The following is a 19,544-nucleotide window of genomic DNA, read 5'->3' on the forward strand; positions in this document are numbered from 1 at the left end:
GCTTTCGTGCTGCTTAGCTTTCGTGCTGCTTCGCTCTCGTGTTGTTTTTACCTCACGACCCCATGTTGATGAATCGAATTCGTCGACCCGGCCTGGCACAAGAAAGGGGGGGAAAAAAAAAGGAAGGGTGGGGGTTGAAGTTGCCCAACAGCTTCAGATCTGATCATGTGGTTCATATGTTGGGCTTCTTCCAACCACTTGTCGCGCAAAAAGCCTGCCGTAAATCTTGCACTCCCGGAAGCGGCCCTCCCCCCTTCCTTTCTGAGCCGAAATATATCCCCCAAAAGTCTCGTCAAGGCTTTGCCTCAAAAGTAGTGAGCCAGGTCAATGCCTCCACCCGTCTCCAGCAACGGAAACAGGTTCAGCGCCGCGCCCGCGTCTCCGTCATTTCCAAGGCTGCCGTTCCAGTAGTCATGAGGCGTCTGCATCAGCGACTCGGTCAATCCCAGAAACGCCGAGTCAATGTCCCCCGGTCGTGGAGGCGAAGTTGGCACGCTCTGCAATCCCTGGTGCTGCAAGAGCGGTCGACCCAACGACTCGCGGCCTCGGGGTGAAGCCGGTGCGGGACTCGGACCTCTCTGCTGGGATACCGCCCTGCCCGGCGTGGTCCCCCCCGGCGCTGTTCTAGGTCCGGGGGGTATCAGGCCAAAGAGCTGGCTCGAGTTTTCGGTCCGCCGCAGCCTCTCCTGGAGCTCGCAGCGCTCGAGGTATTCCAAGCCCGTCGCGAGAAGAGACTGCGCAATGAGCGAGTATTGCGTGGCATGGCCGTCCGTCTTGGCGAAGTGGTCCAGGGCTTGAATCGACATGCGGCAGTACTTTTCGAGGATGCGTCCAAAGCCGCCCAGGAGACCGACGCCTAATACCAATGAAGACGCAAAGAGCCAGCATCTAGAAAAGGAAAAAACAAGATTGTTTGGTACGTTAGACCTTGTATGTGTTCCGCACCCTTTCCTCTTCTTCTTCTTCTTCTTCTTCTTCTTCTTGGGCTGCAAAACTTACACTAGCAACGGGGCCCGACCATTCAAGAGACCTCGTTCAATCAGGTCCAAGACGGCATCAACCATCATGCTGGCAGCGTCAATGCATGCATCGGCAAGCTTCGACTTGCCGGAAGTCAAGGATGGCCTCGCAGGAGACGCCGAAGTGTCCGACAACCTGGTCACCAGCTCGTACATGAGAAAAGGCCTGGAAACCAGCATGACAGCGTAGTAATACGACGACAGGACTTGGCAAGCCCCGCTGACCTCGGCGCTGGTCCTGGACTCGGTGAGGGCGATTACGTCCTTCAACTGCTGCAGCCATCGAGCGGACCAGTCCCGCAGCTGGCGCGATATGCCCTCGGTGAGCTGCAGCGAGATTTTCCTCCGGGAGAAAATCTCCAGAACGATTGTCTCGGTTATGAGGAGGATCTGGACCGAGGCGTTGAGAAGATCCAGGACCTCGTTCCCGTCGGTATCCACGTTTCTGTAGGGCACGGTGCAGTCCACGTCGGAAGCGGAGGGCGGACGGCCCATGGAGACGCTCAGGAAGAGGTCCACTGTGCGCACGCTCTTCCACAGACGATCTCGCTGACGGTGGAGCTGCGGCCCGAACCGGGCATTCACTTCTGTCCGGTGGATGCCGATGGAGTAAGCCGCGCGGGCGGCTATGCCAAAACACAGGAAGGCGCCGGTGATCTGGCAGGAGCACAGCATGTAAAGCGAGACGAGAATGAAGGCTTGGACAGTCCCGACGCTCAGGCTGCCGCTCAGAGTAGCGTAGGCCTTGCTCTGGGCATACTCAAAGTACTCCCGCGAGGCGGCCTCGTTGTGTCGGAGGCTTCCGATGGCGAGAACAAGGTAGTTGACGATCAGAGTCAGGTCGTCTGGTTTGTGACTGCGATGGGCCCACAGGCGCACGTCGTCCAGCAGCATGGAGTTGTCAAACAAGTCGACCAGCCCCGTCGTAGCCAAGATGTAGTCAGCCACGGCGTCGTCCAGGTTGACGGCTCTCAAGTTCGGCATGCTACCCCACGCCCTGGACCCCTGCGCCCGGCTGGAATACCCGGCAGGTACATTCTCCAGCACCGAGTACCGACTGCTCTCGGGAGCAAAGGCCTGCTGTCCCACACGACTGGTCACCAGCCGCCGAACCGACTGGAAAAACGACAGCGGCGCACAGTCGCCAATGAAGATGAGCTTGCCCTGGGCGTCGAACAGCAGCCGCGCCTCACGAGGCACATCCGTGTCGTCTTCCGCCGCCGCAGCACCAGCAGGAGTGGTGGTGGTGGTGGTGGGGTCCCCGTCGACGTCGACGTCGACGACCCCCGGGCTGGATGTGCCGCAAGCACCTGTCGGCGTTGCTGAACTATTCCGCGCGTCATGGCTGCCGGGAGGATCGAGCGACGGCCTCGCAATCGCTTTCGCCGCGCCGCGGCTCCCTGCAGGTACGCCGAGCTTTTGTCGTGTAGGCCTCCTCGGTCTCTGCGGCGAGTAGTGACACGATTGCGGTCGTTGATGGCCTGCACAGTAGCCGCACGGCGACTTGCCGTCGCATTTCACCTTGCGCGCCTTGCACCCATCGCAGGCGTTTGCAATGCGGCTGCGGATGTACGGAACCGGCGCGCCGCAGTGATTTCCGTTGTCCATGGGAGAACCAACCGTCGTCTTTGGCGAGACATGGATGCATCCACATCCATGCATGCAAGTTCGGATGATTCTGATGGTGGTGGAGCAGTCGTCTTGGCCAAGCTTCCGACTGGCCTGCAGCGCGGTAGTGATTGTATCCGCATGTGGTGATTTTCGGAAGGGATTCGTGGCAGGGATTTCGGAAGGGATTCATCGGAAGACATTCTCGGAAGCACAGTGGTTCCGTTCCGCTCTGTTCCGTCGTCTTGTCCCGTCTCGTGTCTCGACAAGACTGGCCGGCCCAGCAGTGATGGCTGCCTCTTTGTTTAACGTGCCTCTGCCTCATTTTTTTTTTTTTTTTCGAAATCTGGGAATTGCCAATTCCCGCCGTTCGTGTTGCTATGCACCATGTCAAGTCGGAACCGTCATGGCCGCGCAGTTATCGTCGTCATCCCAGCCTGGTTGCAGCCTGATTCCCAAGGCACCCAGACCCAGGTCTGTGCCTCTTTCCCCGCTAACTAACTGACCAAGGATGGAACTACGAAGTAAGCTCCCTTGAGCATCATCATCGTCAGAGTCCACGGCAAGCCATGCAACAACCGCTACCCACACCGTCAGCCTGGGTCAAGCGTGGGTCAACCGCCGGGCGACGCTAATTTTCGGAAAATATATTCGATTGAACAAGTCATGGGATCCAATGCATCCCGATGGCTCTGTCATGTGCAAATCGGCTACTCCGAAATCAGTCAGATTCAAGGTTCATGTGTTTCTTGAAAAATTTGCTCCCATAGCCCCCCAACCCAAGTCTTTTGTCGCATAAAATTACAAGTGCCCAATTAGTTCCTTGCCAACCTGTTCCTTTTTTCCGAGCATTTTCCCGCTTTTCCCGCTTGTCCAGTACAGAAACCCACAAAAACAAAGGCAGAAGAGAAAAGGAAAATAAAAATAAAAAATAACATCTAGCACGGGCCGCTCGTTCAAATTCATCAACAATCTAAACCGGACCGGAACGAGGACCAAACGCAAATTCACTGCCGCCTGCCAAAAAGAGTCTGCCTCTTTTCCAAAAGCCCCAAGTCCCACCAGCCTTCGATTCTCTGCAGAATAGTCTTGCGCTTGCGCTTGGCCGCCGCCGCCGCCGCCGCCGCTGGGGGAGGATTAAACAGGCCCAACCCGATTGGCGACAACTTGGGCGAAGGAACAACGGCAGGTAAAGGCGGCATAGGCGGAGCCGCTTCCGCAGGTCCCGGCGCCGGTCTGCCGTGAGCCATCTTCTGGCGCGTCCTCGCCGTGGGAGGAGGCGGCGGCGGGGAGGAGAAGGGATAGACAGATTGTCTGGCAGGGCGACGGGTCTTGGTCTTGGCCTCGTCGTCCGTCGACTCACCGTCACATCTCTTGTCTGGCCGAGCTTTAGCCACGGAGCCGGGGCGGCTGGGCTTTTGCAGCTTTCGCGGAGCCCTCGGTAGTGGTTGGCGTGCTGACCTCCCCGTCGTCGGATCCCCACGGCCGCGCCCTCATTCCAAGTCTTTCCTGGGGGGGCGACCGCCGCCCTTGATGCGCTTCCAGAGACAAGCCGACGTGATGGCCGACATGGAGTAGAGGACGCACAGGCAGATGCTGAGACCCCAAACGGCCTTGATCTCGAAGCAGGTGGCCTTGTCGGGATCCACCCACTCAAAGTAGTTCTGGCGTCCCAGGTTCATGAAGAGCGAGTGAATAAAGTTGGCGGTGCTGCCCCCGTCAGGCAACGCAGGGCAGGACAGATAGCTGACGGGTCTGCCGACAACGCAAGCCACCACAATGGTGGCAATGAGGCAAAGGCCATCGGCAGCCGTGGACACCAGCAGCGGCAGCAGAGAGTCCCAGTACAAAATGTATGTGATGACTGTGTAAACCACCGTAATGCAGGCCTTGATCAATCACCACCACCAGTCAGCAATCAAACCCCGAAAACAGGGGGGTTGGGGGGGGGAGAACGCTCGTCTTGACTTACAACAACAAGAGTGCCGACCAAGGGAGACGGAGGCACATAGCTAGCATTCACCATCTCGGAGATGAAATTGGACGTCAGGCCAATTATGGTAACCAGCGCAACGGCCTGCAGAGCCCTCATGACCGTAAAGGTCACGCCCAAGGCACCGAGGGCAGGAGGGGCAGGCATCTTGGAGGCGCTCGTCGAAGGAATCTCGAGCGAAAGACAAGGTCGTGAATCACACCGAGCCGTGCGAATCGGAAAGCGTCTCGAGTAGAACGGCAGAATAGCCGGCAAGCACGTAGTGGACGGAATCTTGGGAGTCGTCGCAGGCGCTTCCTTGAGCGGAGCGCGCACCGGAAGGAAAAAAAAAAAGCAAAAAAAAAAAAAAGGAAGAACAAGTCGAGACCAAGGCAAAAGATGCGGCCGGCCGGATCTTCCTAGAAGTGAGGGCACGCTTCTAGTCTGACACGGTGAATGAATGAACGAACTTGTCGTGGATGCTCTCAAGCAAAGCACCTTTGTAAGTCGTAGCGACAAGGTGGTGGGTGCCAACAGGCGGGTCGGGGTCGACACTGAAATGGGGGGAAGCAAGAAACGAAAATAAACAGAATCTATAATGCCGAGAGACCCTAGTCCGAACTCAGAAGGAAAGTCGACAAGAAAAGGGAAAGCAACAAAGGAAAAGAAACTTGTCTCAATCGCGTGATTGTTTGCGCTGTATGCAGAGGAAGACGAGGAAGAAGAGAGCCAACTCACCGTGGGCAATCTCGTTGCTTTATACAGCAAGTCTTGGATGTCATGTCATGTCATGTCATGCCCCCGAGGTCTGCGACCAGGCATTACGACTATAGGGTCCCACGACAATGTTTCATTCACCGACCAGGTCTGGCATGAAGCCCAAGTTCCAAGAAAACCAGACAGAACCATTGTCCGTCCACTCACAGAGTGCAGCGGCCATCGTGTTTCTTACTCGCAGGTCCCGGCGGCTAGTGAAGCAGCGGAGAGCGGGGCGGAGAGCGGGGCAGGACCCACAGACAAAGTCACACAAGTTAAGCGCGGCAGCCTGCCGCGATCGCTTTGGTGCCGGGATGCGGACCCACGCGACGGGCCGAGCTGATTGGTCGGGGACCGTGGGATTGGAGTTAGACGCCCGGAGGAGCGACCCGGAGGAGCGACCCGGAGGAGCGACTGACCAAGTGATGGAAGGCGGGTGGGCTGGCTATGTTATGCGAGATGAAGGGATGGTGGATGCTGCAGGTCGCTGCGCCTTCGACGCAGAGCTGTTGCACATGTGTGTCGCTGCCGCTGCCGCTGCCGCTGCCGCTGCTCGTTGACGGGGTATACGGAGCAGGAGTAAGTAGATGGGGGGGGGGGGGGGGGGGGGGGGGGGGCTGGTTTCGGGCCCTGGGTCTTGGGTCTTGTGTCTTGGGTGCTGGCTTGCCGGTCTGTTTGGCCTCCATGGGCTGGCTGCCCCCGTTGGTGCACGAGAGGAGGACCACGGTTTGAGATGCAGCTGTAGTGACATTCTGATGCGCCATGACTCCTTAGCTAGGATCTAACCTTCAAAGCGTGCTTTGTCCAACATGTTGCAATTTCCCACCTGCGATCCCATACCCGCAGCCACCACCACCGCCGCTACATTCCAAAAGACATTGGTCGGCCAAACCGCCTGGGGCCCAAAACCAGGCCCGATGCAGTTCTAACCGAGGAGATCGCCGGATGCAGATCCATCGTTCCCGGTCGAGGCACCGCCGCCACCATGGCTCGACTGGGCGGCCGGCGCGCCCCAGATGCCGGCGCTGCTCTTCTCCTTGGCGAGCTGACCCATGGCAGGGCCGCCAGTAGACTTGTCCGCCTTCTTGATGCCGACGCTAGCCTTGCCCCACAGCGCGCCGAAAGCGTCGCCGCCCGCAGCGGCTGGGGCGGTTTTGGAGCCGGGGCTCGTCACGGGTTTCATGTTGGCCATGGTCGACGGGCCGCTGGAGGACGCGCTCGACATGGCTGCGAAACCAGGCGGTGTCGCCTTGGATGCCTGCGCCTGGATTCCGCCAAAGTAGTTGGGGCCGGAGGGCTGGAAGCCAGCTGGCTTGGCTGGCTTGGCTGGCTGCGGCGGTTGCTGGGCGGCAGGGGCCGCAAACGCAGAGTAGTTGGCTCCCGAGCTCACGTTGGAGCTGGGCGCGGGCGAGATGGAGGAGGACGTGCTGACCAGTTGGCTCAGGTTGGCGGTTCGGGGAGCCGAGACTGGCTTTGGCGCCGCAAACTGGGCCGTGGAGGAAGCAGTCGAGGTGAGCGGAGCGGCTAGGGCCTGGGCCGCTGTTTGGGTCGACGGTGCTGCGGATTGGAACTCGTCAAATTCGTCGTCGTCGTCGTCGGCGGCGGCGGGCGCGGCGTGGTGACTGCCAGAGCGTCCAGCAAGGCCAGCCAGGCCAGAACCCGAGCCAGAGCCAGAACTCTGCGTGGCCGCCGGAGCGGACGCCTGGACAGGCTCGTCAAAGGAGAACAAGTCGACCTCGGGCTCCTTCTTCTTGGCCGGCTCCGCAGCAGGCTTCTTGGCTGCAGCTCGCTCGGTCCGGCGAGCAGTCCTCGAAGACCCCGACGGGCGGTCGCTTTCGTCAAACTCGTCGTACTCTTCAAACGCTTCGGATCGGCCGCCGCCGGGCTCGCGGTAGCCGTCGGTTTCGCCGCCGAAACCGCCGCCGTCGCCGTATACGCCGCCGGAGAAGCCGCCGTAGCCTGCCGACTCGTTCCCGAATCCGCCGTACCTGCTGCTGCTGCTCCCGCCCGAAAAGCCCCCGCCAAAAGTCGGCCCGCCTTCGACGCCGGTGTACTTGTTCTTGGTGGCCCGCGCCTTCTTCCGCTCGGATCGAATGCGGTCGACGTCGCCCAACAGCTCGGCCAGCTCCTTTGCCCGGTTTCGCACGTTGATGCCCTGGTCCTTGCCATTCTGATCGATAAAGTGGAACTGCCGCAGCATCTTGAGGAGGGTGATGTGACCGCGGGCGTCGTCAATCACTCTCTCCGAGCCGTGCTTGATCAGGAACTCGAGCAGCTGCAAGGCCTTGTAGATTTGCCTCCACTCCTCGGCGGATTTCTCGGTGAAGCGGCGGTAGATCATGGGCATGATTTCGTTGAGTGTTTGGCTGGGAGACGGCATCAGCGACCACACCTGTCGAGTAAGCAGGGCGCTACGTACTAGCTGAACGTGCCGTTGGCGATTTCCTGCATCAATGTCGATGAAGCGCCCCATGGCTCGTTGTTGGTCGCCTCTCGCACCTAGGTCGACGAAGCTTGTCAGTTTTGGACTGGGTTGGCCAAAGCAAACCATCGGCTCGCTGTTGGGGGGCGCACACCTTTGCCTCCATTTCGGTGTAGTTCATGACCGCTGGCCACACAAATTTAGCAATGACCCCCTCGGCAAAGTGCTGCGGCTCGTACCATTTTGGGCTTTGCGGAAACCCGCCTTGAGGTCATACAAGGTCAGGTTGGAGACGGTGCTCTTCAAGTCGTTGAAATCCATCGTTTTTTTTTTTGTTCTTTTTCTTCGAGATGTTCCCCAATGACCGAGTCTCGCCCCAAAACCAAACAAACAGAAAAAGAGGTGAGTTCGGGTACCTGATGGCTGGCGGCGAGCCGTGTCGAACAAGAGCCGGCTTTGTCTTCACCGAACCGTCCAGCCGTCGCAGTTGCAAGTCACGATCCCTACCTAACCTGACTGAACCAGACATGAACGGAGGCTGTGGCTGGTCGCTCTGGCAGCGTCGCGACCCCACCGCCGCCCACCACCAGCTGGCAAAGGAGTAAGGGGGGGGTCGGGGTCACGTGATCGTACGAAGCAAAAAGGGCATCAACTCGGCTCGACTTCTTGGCTGATTCGGGAGAGATACAACATCTTGATAATGGAGTTTTGCAATTGATTCAGTGGTCGACTCTTTTTTTTCATCATGGAAATTTTTCACATGAATTTCTGAGGCTCCGCGGATACGTGGCCTGTTTGTTACTTTGTCCTATGACTTGGCTCAAGGTGATGTGATGGGGTGAAGAATGGAGGGAGGTCACTAAGTACTCGGTAGTTCCGTACCTAATTGCGCAGTTCCACAGTTCCGCAGTTCTGTACCTAGGAGGTACAGTAGGAGGTGGGTTCCTGAGACTTCAGGCCAGGAAGCCAAAGCCACATAGCTTCCAAATGCTTCCAAAACTTTCCCCCTTTTTTCCCTTTGCGAACTCGTCAACCCATCGTCAAACTTTGCCAGCGTACTCCGTACTGCGTGCTCCGTATAGACATCCGTTTCAATTGCTGTATTTGCATCATCATTCTTCCTTGGCCTTGGCAAAAACACTTGTTCTTCAAGGTAGGTGCAAGGAGAGACTTTTCGTCTCCGTCGAAGCAAGTGCTCCTCCCCATCCCGCGGCGAGGCGTCAACGGTGCGGTGCGCAGTGCGCATTCGTCACCAGCAGCAACAAACAGTTTCAAAGCAATCTCCAGCTGGCCCTGGCTCTACACCTGCGACTGCGACGCCGCCGGTCAGAAGAAGTTTGATTTGATCCAGTCGTTCCCTCTGTCTGTGCTGCGCACAACTCGACGGCAGCGCGCAGCCTGCTGAGCGCCTGCAGGGCCTGAGGGCTCTCAGGCAAAAGTTTCAATCACCGACCGGTCGGTCTGGCTGTGGGCTCGGCTTGCCATGATGCCATTGGTCGCTGCGGCAGTTGTCCACCCCCTTGCTGAGCGAGCAACCTGGCCGAGCGACCTGGCCGAGCAACCTGGCCGAGCGACCTGGCCGAGCGACCTGGCTGAGCGGGAAGCTGGCTGAGCGGGAAGCTGGCTGAGCGGGAAGCTGGCTGAGCGGGAAGCTGGCTGAGCAACCCGCGACAAAGTTGACCCTCTTCTATCGTGGCCAACCGGCAGGTTCAAGGTGGCGGACACGGCCGTCAAGTTGCAAGACACCGCTTGCCTGCAGTCTCTTGCCGTGGGCTCCCGGATCGAATCATGCTCTCCCAGGTGCCCTTCCTTGCTGGTTGCTGGCTGCTGGTTGTTGGTTGAGATGCAGCCTGGCGCATCAAATGGTGTTTCCCCCCCCTGCTGGAATGCCGCTGTGGCCTCGCGGCCTGCAATTGACACCTACACGACCTACACGACCTACACGGCCTACACGACCAGACGTCTCCAGCTGCAGTGCCACGCTCTGCACCAACGGCTGCAACCCAACCACCCCCACCCCCACCCTCACCCCCCACCACCGCCCCCATTGGCTGGCTACCCGCTTAACCGCGACTAACTCTTTGACCCCTCCAGCTTTCTCCAAGATGCGACCAACACTTCTTCGACCCCTCCTACCCCGCCACAACCTCTGCGCTCCGGGGCTACCATCTTTCTCTCCCCCTCAACTTGCCTCTGCTTCAGGCAAATACCGTCCCAGCCGCTTCTTCTCTGTTACCTCGGCAGCCATGGGCAAGCAGGTGTAAGTAAAATCCGGCGCGGGCGGCCAATCCCCCCCCGCCGTTGGTGCCAAAGCTTGAAGCTAACAGTGAGCGATAGCTTCTTCGACGTGACCTGGGAAGGTCCCGTTCTGCAGGACGGCAAGCCCACAACCACTGTGAAGGGTAAGTTTGCGGTAGTATTAAATACTAAATACCTCTTTCTGTTGCTCGTTTTCAAAATTAGGTTCCTTCCCCCGCCCCCGGCTTGGAACACAGAGCTGAATCCTTGTCTGGTGTGCTCCTCGCATATCGACCTCGGGTTGGCAAGCCCAATGCCAATGCCGATGCCGATGCCGATGCCGATGCCGCCGACCACCCCGTCGTCACGGCGCCATTGTTGACCACTCTTGCCTCACATAGAGCAATCCGGTCGCATCACCTTTGACCTGTTTGACGACGTCGTCCCCAAGACTGCCCAAAATTTCCGATCTCTATGCACCGGTGAAAAAGGCTTCGGATACACTGGCTCCTCTTTCCATCGCATTATCCCCGACTTCATGTTGCAGGGTGGCGACTTCACCCGTGGTAATGTACGGCCAAGCCCGACAACGACGACGCCTCTCCCAAGGGTCGAGAGCACACGGCTAATCACCCCTTACAGGGTACGGGCGGAAAGTCCATCTACGGGGACAAGTTTGCCGACGAAAACTTCAAGTTGAATCACGACCGCCCCGGCTTGCTGTCCATGGCCAATGCCGGTCCTAACACGTGAGTTTTTTTTTTTTTTTTTTTTTTTTTTTTTTTCCTTCTTGCTTTTCAAAGGCTCTCCAAGCTCGCTCGCCTCCTGGGCTTCGTCCTATTATAGCTCGCTGCTGACGACTTTATTAGCAACGGATCGCAGTTCTTCATCACCACCGTCCCGACCTCATGGCTCAATGGCCGCCACGTCGTTTTCGGACAGGTCGCCGACAAGGAGTCGATGGAGATTGTCAAGGCTATTGAGGTCACTGGTTCTCAGAACGGCTCCATCAAGCACTCGAAGCGCGCCACCATCGCCAAGTCTGGCGAGCTGTAAATTGTGCATTAGTTCGCGCCTCTTTGCATTTTCGTCCTGCTTTTTTTTTTCTTTCTTATGCGGGACCTGAAAACCAATACAAGATACATGGTAGCGGTGGCATGCAAATGTTAGGCAGCCAATCCACCCTGCTAGTAAACCTGCCTGGGGGAGGGGGGAGCAATTAGACGGGTTTTTTTTTTTTTTTTTTTTTTTTTTTTTTTTTTTTTTTTTTTTGAGAAAAGCTTCCCCAGAGTGATTGCCGCAACATCTTGGCGCGGACTGCTAGGTTGCTGAAATTGTAATTCTTTTGCTTTCAAGCTGACCTATGAAGAAGTACGAGGGGACGGTAGCAATCCCCATTCGTGTCGACACTTGTCGTTGCTCCCAACTCACCCCCAGATGTTTTTTTTTCCTTTGCTTTGATTTTTCCCTTGATGCGCCTCGGCTATGCTCTCTATGTCAGGATGGATAACGACAATGACAGACAAAATGAACCTAAACTCCTCGGTGGAAGACGTATGACGTATCCGCATCCGCATTCGTGCATCCGTATATCCGTATATCCGCGTCGTGTCCCATCACGATGCGTGCGTGCGAGACATGGGCGTGCAAGTATATTCCTTGGACGCAAACCAACACCGCCCGGCTCGTCGTTGCACAGCTGGGTTTGCTTGTTTCTCAACATGATGACATGGAGCACCACGCGCTGCTACTCCAGATCCAAGCCGAGCCATCTCTTAAAGTACTCGCAATTGCTCGGGCCGACGGGCCCGCCCTCCTCGCACAGCTCGAACACGGGACATTTCCCGCAGGGCGCCTCCGTGTAAGGGCTGACGTATGGCTCCGGGCCGGCATCTCGCCCCGTCGGATCCTCCCTCCCCGCCCAGCTTTCGGTGGATTGCTTGGCGACGCGGGCGACGCGGTAGCCAAGCTTGCCAGCGACCTTGACGGGCTCGACGAGGTTATCCCACACCAGCACGTCAACCAGCTTCTTGACGTCGTCCTCGGACAGAATGGTGTTGTTGGTGATGCCGCTGCTCGACAGGAGCCGCGCGATGTCCCGGACGGTCGGGTACCCCACGTAGCCAGCGGGCAGGGGCAGCAGGGCGGCTCCGCGTCTCGGCGGCGGCGGCGGCGGCGGCGCGCCGGCCGACGTCCTGGGCGCCTTGGCGGGCGGCCTGCTCATCTCGTCGGCGTCTCGCTTCCTGCCCTTGTCGACGGCGGCGCCCTTGACGGCGCCCTTGACGACGCCCTTTTTCGGCGCCTGGGTCCTGGATCCGGAGTGGGTGCTGACGTAGGCGCTGGAGCGCTTGACAAAGTCGAACACGACGCGCTGCAAGTCTTCGATGAAGGCTTCGTCGAGGTTCTGGTCCGTGTACCAGGGCCCGCCGGTGGCCCGCTCGCTCGGCCGGATGGATGCCTTGATGTACATCTTCTTGTTGGGGTGCTCGACGTTCTTGAACGGCGCAATCAGCCCCTTTGCCTGGAGCTGCTTGAGGGCGTTCTTGAGCACCGAATCGTGCATGTTGAGGCGCTTCTGAAGCGTCTGCGACCAGATGCCGTCGCCGCCGGAGTCGTCGATCAACGAATACACCATGACTTGCTCGTCGGTGGAGCACTGCTTATACCTAGGGGCATTGCGTGCGTTAGCGTGCGTTTCCGCAGGGCCTGGCTTTTCTTTCAACTGCGGGTTCCATCGTGGCAAAGGCCTCGTCATGGCAAAGGCCCCGTCATGGCAAAGGCCCCGTCATGGCAAATGCCCCGTCATGGCAAATGCCCCACGCTGGCTTACTTGTGAGCTTCCTGCGCATCCCTCCATTTCCACAGCACCTGGCCGCTGGCCTCTCTCATGGTGATGAACAGCTTGTCGTCGCTGAGGGACTGCACCACCCGCGCCAGCAGGAGCAGATCCTTGTTCGGGATGACGTCGAGCCGCAGCAGGTCATCCTGGGAGAAGAGGTCGTTTCCGGGCCCTGCTTCCTTGCACCGTTCGTACAGGGCCTCCTTCCAGACGGCGAGTTTTGCGGCGTCGGCATCGGCGCCGCTCCCTGCCGCGGAGGCAGGCATGGCGGGCGGGTTGTCGACTCGGGAAGCCGCGCGGGCCGTCAGGGGCGAAAGGAAAGCGTTCTGTATTGTATGCCCGTGTGATGGATATTGGTGCTGCTGGCGCAAACGAGCGTCAAGCGGGTTATGAGGACATGAAAGGGAAGGACCAAGGGGCCGAAGAGCTTCGTGCGTGTGCTCTGCCGTCAGTACCAACGGCGGGCGGGCGGGAAAGAAAAAAAAAAGAAAAAAAAGGAAAAAAAAAAAAAAAAAAAAAAAAAAAAGTCTCGGAAGCAACGGTTCTATGCTTGCTTGCGGAAATAAAGATTACAATAAAAAGAATTTTGGAAAGAAGAAAGACAGGAAAAAGAAAAAGAAACAAAGCGCTGGTCGTGGTCAAGCCAAGGAGAGTCGAGAGAGTCGAGAGAGTCGAGATGCAGCAAGGCAGGCGCACGGCGGGCTTGGTTTTGCGTTGTTGTCAAAAGGTTTGGGGTTTTGAGTTTTGAGCTGGCGTCCAACACGAAACTTTCTGCATTTCATCGCGGGGCTGCTGGCTGAGCCCGGGCCCCGGTGCCCCGGGGTAAGCTGCGCAACTGACCCGCCAGCGTTTGATTGGCCGAGCTGCTCTGCTCCTGTCTGTAGCAGTGTACGGAGTAGCTGCCGGCTAATCGACACACACATGCGTGTCACATGACCTTACTACATAGGCGCTCCACCATCACATATCCATACCCCTAGCTTAGCTCAATCAAGCCTCCCTTCATATCACATCGTGCCCCTCACAATGCTTGCTTGCAGGGCGAGCTTGTTGCCGGCATGGCTGGGAGTCTCTCGCACTGGCACTGCCGCCGCCAATGCTTCCAATGCTCGCTCGATTCTGCCCGTTCGCAGGCGTGTCCCCGGGCCGCAAGCGCAAGCGCCGCCGGTGCTGTCAATGCATCGTTTCCCCTTGCAGCTTGCAGCTTGCAGCTTGCAGCTTGCAGTTTGCAGCTTGGAGCTTGCAGCTTGCCGAGCCAAACAAACACGAGGCGCGCTCGCGCACGCGTGCTTGCTATGATGTCATGGCTGACCGACCAGCGGCCTGAAACGGCTTGCCCGCCTCGCCAACTTCATAAGGTGCCTTTGGCAGGTAATGAATGAATGGCCGGCCTGCAGAGAACGGACAGCGCAGGGCCTGGCCTCACCAACCGCGTAGCATCTGATCAAAGGTCATGTCAAGTAGGCAGTAACAGAAGATTGAATCAAGCTGATATTGACCTTCACACGTCTGGTCGACCCCATACAAGACTGCTCTATCCGCTCGTAGTCCAGAATGACATCTCTCTCCTCCGGCCCGGCCCGGCCCGTCATCCAGAAAATACAAAGGAGAAAAACCAAAAGGAACAGGACGGGAAAAGAAAAAAAAGAAAGAAAAAAAAAGTAAATACGAATGACGTTCCATCAGCTGACAACAATCCCAAAATCAAGCCAACGCTCTTGTTGGAGCATCGCCCCGACAGTAAAACTAACTTCCAGTAAAACTCAACTTCCACATCATTGAACCGTTTGCTGTTGTCCCATGCGCCGAAAACGCCCAAACCCCCCCCCCCCCCCCCCCCCCCCCCCCCCCCTGGCCGAGTCCTGCCCGTCAGCTTTTTAGAATACACCGTGGTCAGGCATCGTCCGGTCGAGACCACTTGCCGGATGCCTGGCCCCCGTCGAGGTCGGAATGCCAGATCATCATCTGTCCCAACATTTGACCCATCACCCCCCTCGACTACTTGGACGATGCATCCTCAGCCTTGTCTTGAACCTTTTCCTTCTGGTCCACTTCCATGGCTTCCGTCACCTGCTGCTCTCCTCCTGTCTTGGCCGCGGTTTCTGCTTCTTTGTTGGCAGACGGCTCGTCAGCTTTGCTTTCCTTGGGCTCCGTCGCATCGGCAGGCTTTTTGGTATCTTCGCAGGCAGAATCCTCTTCCACGCTCTTCTCTGCTGCTGCCCCGGCTGCATCTGGTACCACGCCAGGCTCGGCCTCTTCCTTTTTAATCGTAGCTTCTTCTTCTTCTTCTATTCCTTCGTCTTCCTCAGCGGCAGCAGTAGCAGTGTCGGTCATGCCGACATCACCATCCGCGTCCGTCTTCCCCGGCGCCGGACCTTCCTTCTCGTCCCCGCGCTCAGCAGCACCGACCTTTTCTAGTGGCTCTTCCGTGACACCAATCTCTTCAATGGTGTCATCGTTGACATCATGTGCTTCGGCTTCAGCAGTTTCTTGCTGAGCATCGTCCTGGTTATCCTTGGGCGACTTGCCTGCGTCTTGATCCGTCGCTTCGGCCTTTTTGAAATCGCTCAAGTTTTTCTTGTTGCCGCCGTTTCGGGTGGCGCCGTTGGCCCATGCCATCTCGTCGTCGTCGCTGGGTTCAAACTCGGCTCCATTCTCCACTTGCTTGTCCCATCGATGCTCCGTCATTCGGACATCTTTGTTTTCGTCTTCGTCTAAATCGTCCAACTCGGCCTCCTCCTCGTCCGTCATGCCACCAAAGGGCTTGCGTGGAACGTCCTGCATTTGAACCGACGGAGCAGGTCCCGTCTGGCGGAGATTGTCGATGACTGCCGCCGTAATCTTGTCCAAGTACTCCCTGCTGTTGGAGTTCTCCATGTTGGAGGATCGCACGTTCAGCTCAAAGTCGGGAGCGTAGTACTTGGGTCCAGAGGTTAGCATCTGGAATGTCTCAAGGGATGCGGAAGGAAAAAGCATGGCAATTAACCCACTTCGTAGTATTCGTTGTAAGGCAGCACGCGATCCATCTCTTGGCCAACAAGAACACCCGTCTCGTATGCCCATGTGCGCGCAACGTTTCTCATGGTGTAGCCGCCGCCTCCCAAAACTAGAGTGGGAAGCCCGAAGCTCTTGACATAGCTCACGCAGTTGGCGTGGCCATCCATGCTCAGGTTGAAGCAGCCCAGGCGATCGCCGGATAAACTGTCACCTCCACACTGCAAAACGACAGCCTCGGGTTGATAGTACTTCATGACGTTCTCGATGACGGGTTCGAAAATGGACTTGTAGGATTCGTCCGTGATGCCGTCGCGGAGGGGGAAGTTTACAGAGTAGTTCTTTCCCTGTCCAATACCGATGTCTCGTAGTTCACCAGTTCCGGGAAAATATTCGCCGTACTTGTGGAAGGAAACGGTCATGACGCGGTCCGTCGTGTAAAAGGCCTCTTCCACCCCATCGCCATGGTGAACATCAATGTCAATGTACAAGACGCGTTTCATGAATCGGAGCAGCTCGAGGATCCCCAAAACAATATCTGCGAGAAGCACGGTTAGATTGGGTGAAAATGGGGACCGGGGTTGGCGGTTCGGGAAAGGGTTCGTGCATACCGTTTACATAACAAAAACCACTGGCTTCGCACTTCTTGGCGTGATGTAAACCGCCAGCCCAGTTGACGGCAATGTCGCACTTTTGACGATTCAACCGGGCAGCGCCTTCCATGCTCCCGCCAGCGCTGATCCCGCAAAACTCAAACAATCCGTCAAAGACGGGACAATCGTCCCCAACGTTGTACTTGCCCTGCTCACGCACGTAACTGTCCATGTTGTCGGGTGTGACCTTTTGGAGGAAATCGATGTAGTCGTCGGTATGGAACTGGGTCATCTCGCCCCGGGTTGCCGGCTTAGCGCGCTGGGAGGGATTTAGTAGACGTCAATTCGTCAGGAAACCCATGGAGAGTCGTGGCGGGTTTTATGGCCTGGCTACTCACGTAGATCTCCATTTTCTGGTACAGGTTATATTGCATGATCAAGCTGTGTGCCAGACGGATGCGGTGAGGTTTCATGGGGTGACCAGTCACATAAGCATAGTTCCCGATATCCGAGTCGTAAAAATAGGCGACCTTTTTGGGGGAAGAATCGTTAAGCGCGACAGAACCCAGCTGGGCCTTGCCGGATTCTCCCATGACGGAGGCTTGGATAAATGCGTATCCTGCGGTGTCGGCGATGTTTGATGCGCAGTGGATAAATGGGTTTGTTGCAGAAGTCGTGAGAGCCTACAGAGAGGTAGCGCACTCCCTCGGTTTTGAAGCAGCGTTATCGTCGGGAACCGCACATGGGGAAGAATTTTGGGGGGTTATGGGTTATATATAGGTGGAAAATGCCCCAGCAGAGAGCGCGCCAACAGCCTTTGGACATGCAGCAACTCTCACGGACGGACTTTGTGCGGATCAAAGTTGTGGCGGTACGCTTGGAGTTGCGCAACAACAAAGTGAATTATGTAATGCCCTCTTCCGGCACCTGTCAGCAAAGTCCTGTCCTGCAGTCCGTAACGGCGTAGGGCCTTGCAGGACTAGGCACACGTGATCCCCATTACTCAGCTTGTCACTTTGAGCAGGCTGCACGTTGCTGGCGTCAACCAGCTCCCACTGCAACAAATCCTCGTTCGTCACGACCATATTTTCAGCCGAGGATTCCATAGCGTGCTGCGTCACAAGTTTCTCGCCACTTCAACACCCCACCCTACCCTTCAAATCACCGCAGTCCGAAAACTCACAATGGAAAGATTTCGAACCTTACTCGGCGGAGGCGGGATGGGCATGGGAGGAGCTACTCATGGGACAGTATGTGCAGCTCGAAGCTTGAGCTCCCACGACGGCGCTCTTGCATGTCGCTCTTGCATAGTGCCATGATACTAACGTGTGCTGTCTCTGTTTAGGACAATTCCAATCTCATCGACAACTCCGAGACAGTATATATTTCATCGTTGGCGTTGTTGAAAATGCTGCGACATGGCCGCGCAGGTGTACCTATGGAAGTCATGGGCCTCATGCTGGGAGAGTTCGTGGACGATTTCACAGTCAAGGTTATGGATGTCTTTGCCATGCCTCAAAGTGGCACAGGAGTCAGCGTCGAAGCTGTAGACCCGGTTTTCCAGACCAAGATGATGGACATGCTCCGACAAACAGGAAGGTACGCGCTGCTTGTCGGGAATGCATAGGTGATGAAACGATACAAGAGATTGATTCTAACGAACCCGACATCAGACCCGAATCCGTCGTTGGCTGGTATCACTCGCACCCTGGATTTGGGTGCTGGCTTTCGTCGGTTGACATCAACACTCAACAATCGTTCGAGCAGCTGAACCCCAGGGCTGTGGCCGTGGTGGTCGATCCTATCCAGTCTGTCAAGGGGAAAGTCGTCATTGATGCATTTCGCCTGATAAACCCGCAGCTTTTGATGATGGGCCAGGAGCCGCGTCAGAGCACGAGTAACCTGGGCCACTTGAACAAGCCGTCAATCCAAGCACTGATTCACGGCTTGAACCGACACTACTACTCGATCGCGATCAACTACCGAAAGACTGCCCTGGAGGAGAACATGTTGATGAATCTTCACAAGCATGTCTGGACAGAGGCGCTGGAAATGAACGATTTTCGAACAGAAGGCGACAAGAACAAGGAGCGGTTGCAGCGACTCGTCAGCCTGGCCGACGGCTACGAGAAGCGCGTCAAGGAGGAAACTGAACTGACAAAGGAGCAGCTCAAGACGCGATACGTGGGCAAACTAGACCCCAAGAAGCACTTGGAAGATGTCGGACAGGAGCTGATTGAAGACAACATTGTTGCCGTCTCCAGACAGATGATCGACAAGGAGGCGACAATGCCGAAAAAGGAAGGTCAAGCCGGAGATGCCAGCGGCGAGCGGATGGACATTGAAGAAGAGGAGTTGTGATGGGGGGGATATTTTTTTTCTTCCTCTTTCAGCATCGGGGGTACCATGGCGCCCTGAGAAGGACCGGCCATAGACACTGTAAGATTTCAAGGCGTTGGAGAGTGGATGGGGGCCAAGACGATGTGACAGAACCCGCCATGTACTCAATTGCGCCGGGACACATGAGAGCCGTTGAGCACGAAACCCGGGCCTGAGAAGGGGCAGTGACGACCTGCATGCCCTCTTGGGAGTCCAGGCGTCGGAAGCGTACACATGCACGGAGTCGCGTCGAAGAAATAGAGCTCCTGGGAACCTTTATTGAATTCTCTTTTTGGGGCGCGGCCGAATATGACAGTCGTTCCCAAATCAACACGACAGAGTCAGACAAATTTTGATCTGCCAATTGACGGATGCATGACGACTTTGTTGCCGTCGGCATGGGTGGATCTCGACGAGACGACGGCACGTGCAATGGGCATGCTGTGGTGGTCGCCGAGTCGCACCAACGCAAGCACTCCGTACAGCTGGTCAAAGTGCTCCGGCAACGCCCGGCAACGCCCGTCAAAGCCCGTCGAGGCCGGCCCCGTCCCTACGCCGCGTCGACGCCCGCCCAACGCGGCCAACCAAGCTGTCTGGTCTGGTTAAAGTACCTTGCAACTTGGCGCCGGTTCTCGGCGGGCTGAGCTGGGCTGCCTCGTCGTGCAGCTTTTCCTCACCAAAAAGGCCCGGCAAGCCCCACCCCACCATTCCACACACACACCCC

The 19,544-nt window shown here is 57.1% G+C and overlaps 8 protein-coding genes across 8 annotated transcripts; 3 read left to right on the forward strand and 5 right to left on the reverse strand.

Moving 5' to 3' along the window:
- Window positions 1-305: 305 nt before the first annotated feature.
- Window positions 306-2,627, reverse strand: UV8b_01157 (uncharacterized protein; the record flags this gene model as incomplete). Its single annotated transcript, XM_043138655.1, has 2 exons — window positions 306-888; window positions 1,000-2,627. 2 exons carry the CDS (start codon window positions 2,625-2,627, stop codon window positions 306-308), a joined length of 2,211 nt encoding a protein of 736 aa, XP_042994589.1.
- Window positions 2,628-4,120: 1,493 nt separating this feature from the next.
- Window positions 4,121-4,767, reverse strand: UV8b_01158 (uncharacterized protein; the record flags this gene model as incomplete). Its single annotated transcript, XM_043138656.1, has 2 exons — window positions 4,121-4,516; window positions 4,600-4,767. 2 exons carry the CDS (start codon window positions 4,765-4,767, stop codon window positions 4,121-4,123), a joined length of 564 nt encoding a protein of 187 aa, XP_042994590.1.
- Window positions 4,768-6,280: 1,513 nt separating this feature from the next.
- Window positions 6,281-8,098, reverse strand: UV8b_01159 (uncharacterized protein; the record flags this gene model as incomplete). Its single annotated transcript, XM_043138657.1, has 4 exons — window positions 6,281-7,721; window positions 7,775-7,854; window positions 7,932-7,963; window positions 8,017-8,098. 4 exons carry the CDS (start codon window positions 8,096-8,098, stop codon window positions 6,281-6,283), a joined length of 1,635 nt encoding a protein of 544 aa, XP_042994591.1.
- Window positions 8,099-10,023: 1,925 nt separating this feature from the next.
- UV8b_01160 (uncharacterized protein) lies at window positions 10,024-11,071 on the forward strand (the record flags this gene model as incomplete). The annotated part of the gene is made up of 5 exons (XM_043138658.1): window positions 10,024-10,037; window positions 10,115-10,179; window positions 10,417-10,586; window positions 10,658-10,764; window positions 10,885-11,071. 5 exons carry the CDS (start codon window positions 10,024-10,026, stop codon window positions 11,069-11,071), a joined length of 543 nt encoding a protein of 180 aa, XP_042994592.1.
- Window positions 11,072-11,762: 691 nt separating this feature from the next.
- UV8b_01161 (uncharacterized protein) lies at window positions 11,763-13,120 on the reverse strand (the record flags this gene model as incomplete). The annotated part of the gene is made up of 2 exons (XM_043138659.1): window positions 11,763-12,681; window positions 12,846-13,120. The coding sequence occupies 2 exons, from the start codon at window positions 13,118-13,120 to the stop codon at window positions 11,763-11,765; spliced, it is 1,194 nt and encodes a 397-aa protein (XP_042994593.1).
- Window positions 13,121-14,852: 1,732 nt separating this feature from the next.
- On the reverse strand, window positions 14,853-17,034 carry UV8b_01162 (uncharacterized protein; the record flags this gene model as incomplete). Its single annotated transcript, XM_043138660.1, has 4 exons — window positions 14,853-15,773; window positions 15,845-16,386; window positions 16,460-16,760; window positions 16,840-17,034. 4 exons carry the CDS (start codon window positions 17,032-17,034, stop codon window positions 14,853-14,855), a joined length of 1,959 nt encoding a protein of 652 aa, XP_042994594.1.
- A 591-nt stretch (window positions 17,035-17,625) lies between these two features.
- Window positions 17,626-18,802, forward strand: UV8b_01163 (uncharacterized protein; the record flags this gene model as incomplete). The annotated part of the gene is made up of 3 exons (XM_043138661.1): window positions 17,626-17,691; window positions 17,787-18,040; window positions 18,115-18,802. 3 exons carry the CDS (start codon window positions 17,626-17,628, stop codon window positions 18,800-18,802), a joined length of 1,008 nt encoding a protein of 335 aa, XP_042994595.1.
- A 327-nt stretch (window positions 18,803-19,129) lies between these two features.
- On the forward strand, window positions 19,130-19,426 carry UV8b_01164 (uncharacterized protein; the record flags this gene model as incomplete). The annotated part of the gene is made up of 1 exon (XM_043138662.1): window positions 19,130-19,426. The coding sequence occupies one exon, from the start codon at window positions 19,130-19,132 to the stop codon at window positions 19,424-19,426; it is 297 nt and encodes a 98-aa protein (XP_042994596.1).
- Window positions 19,427-19,544: the final 118 nt, after the last annotated feature.

This window comes from Ustilaginoidea virens, chromosome 1 (genome assembly GCF_000687475.1).
Source record: "Ustilaginoidea virens chromosome 1, complete sequence".
In the NCBI taxonomy this organism is placed as follows: domain Eukaryota; kingdom Fungi; phylum Ascomycota; class Sordariomycetes; order Hypocreales; family Clavicipitaceae; genus Ustilaginoidea; species Ustilaginoidea virens.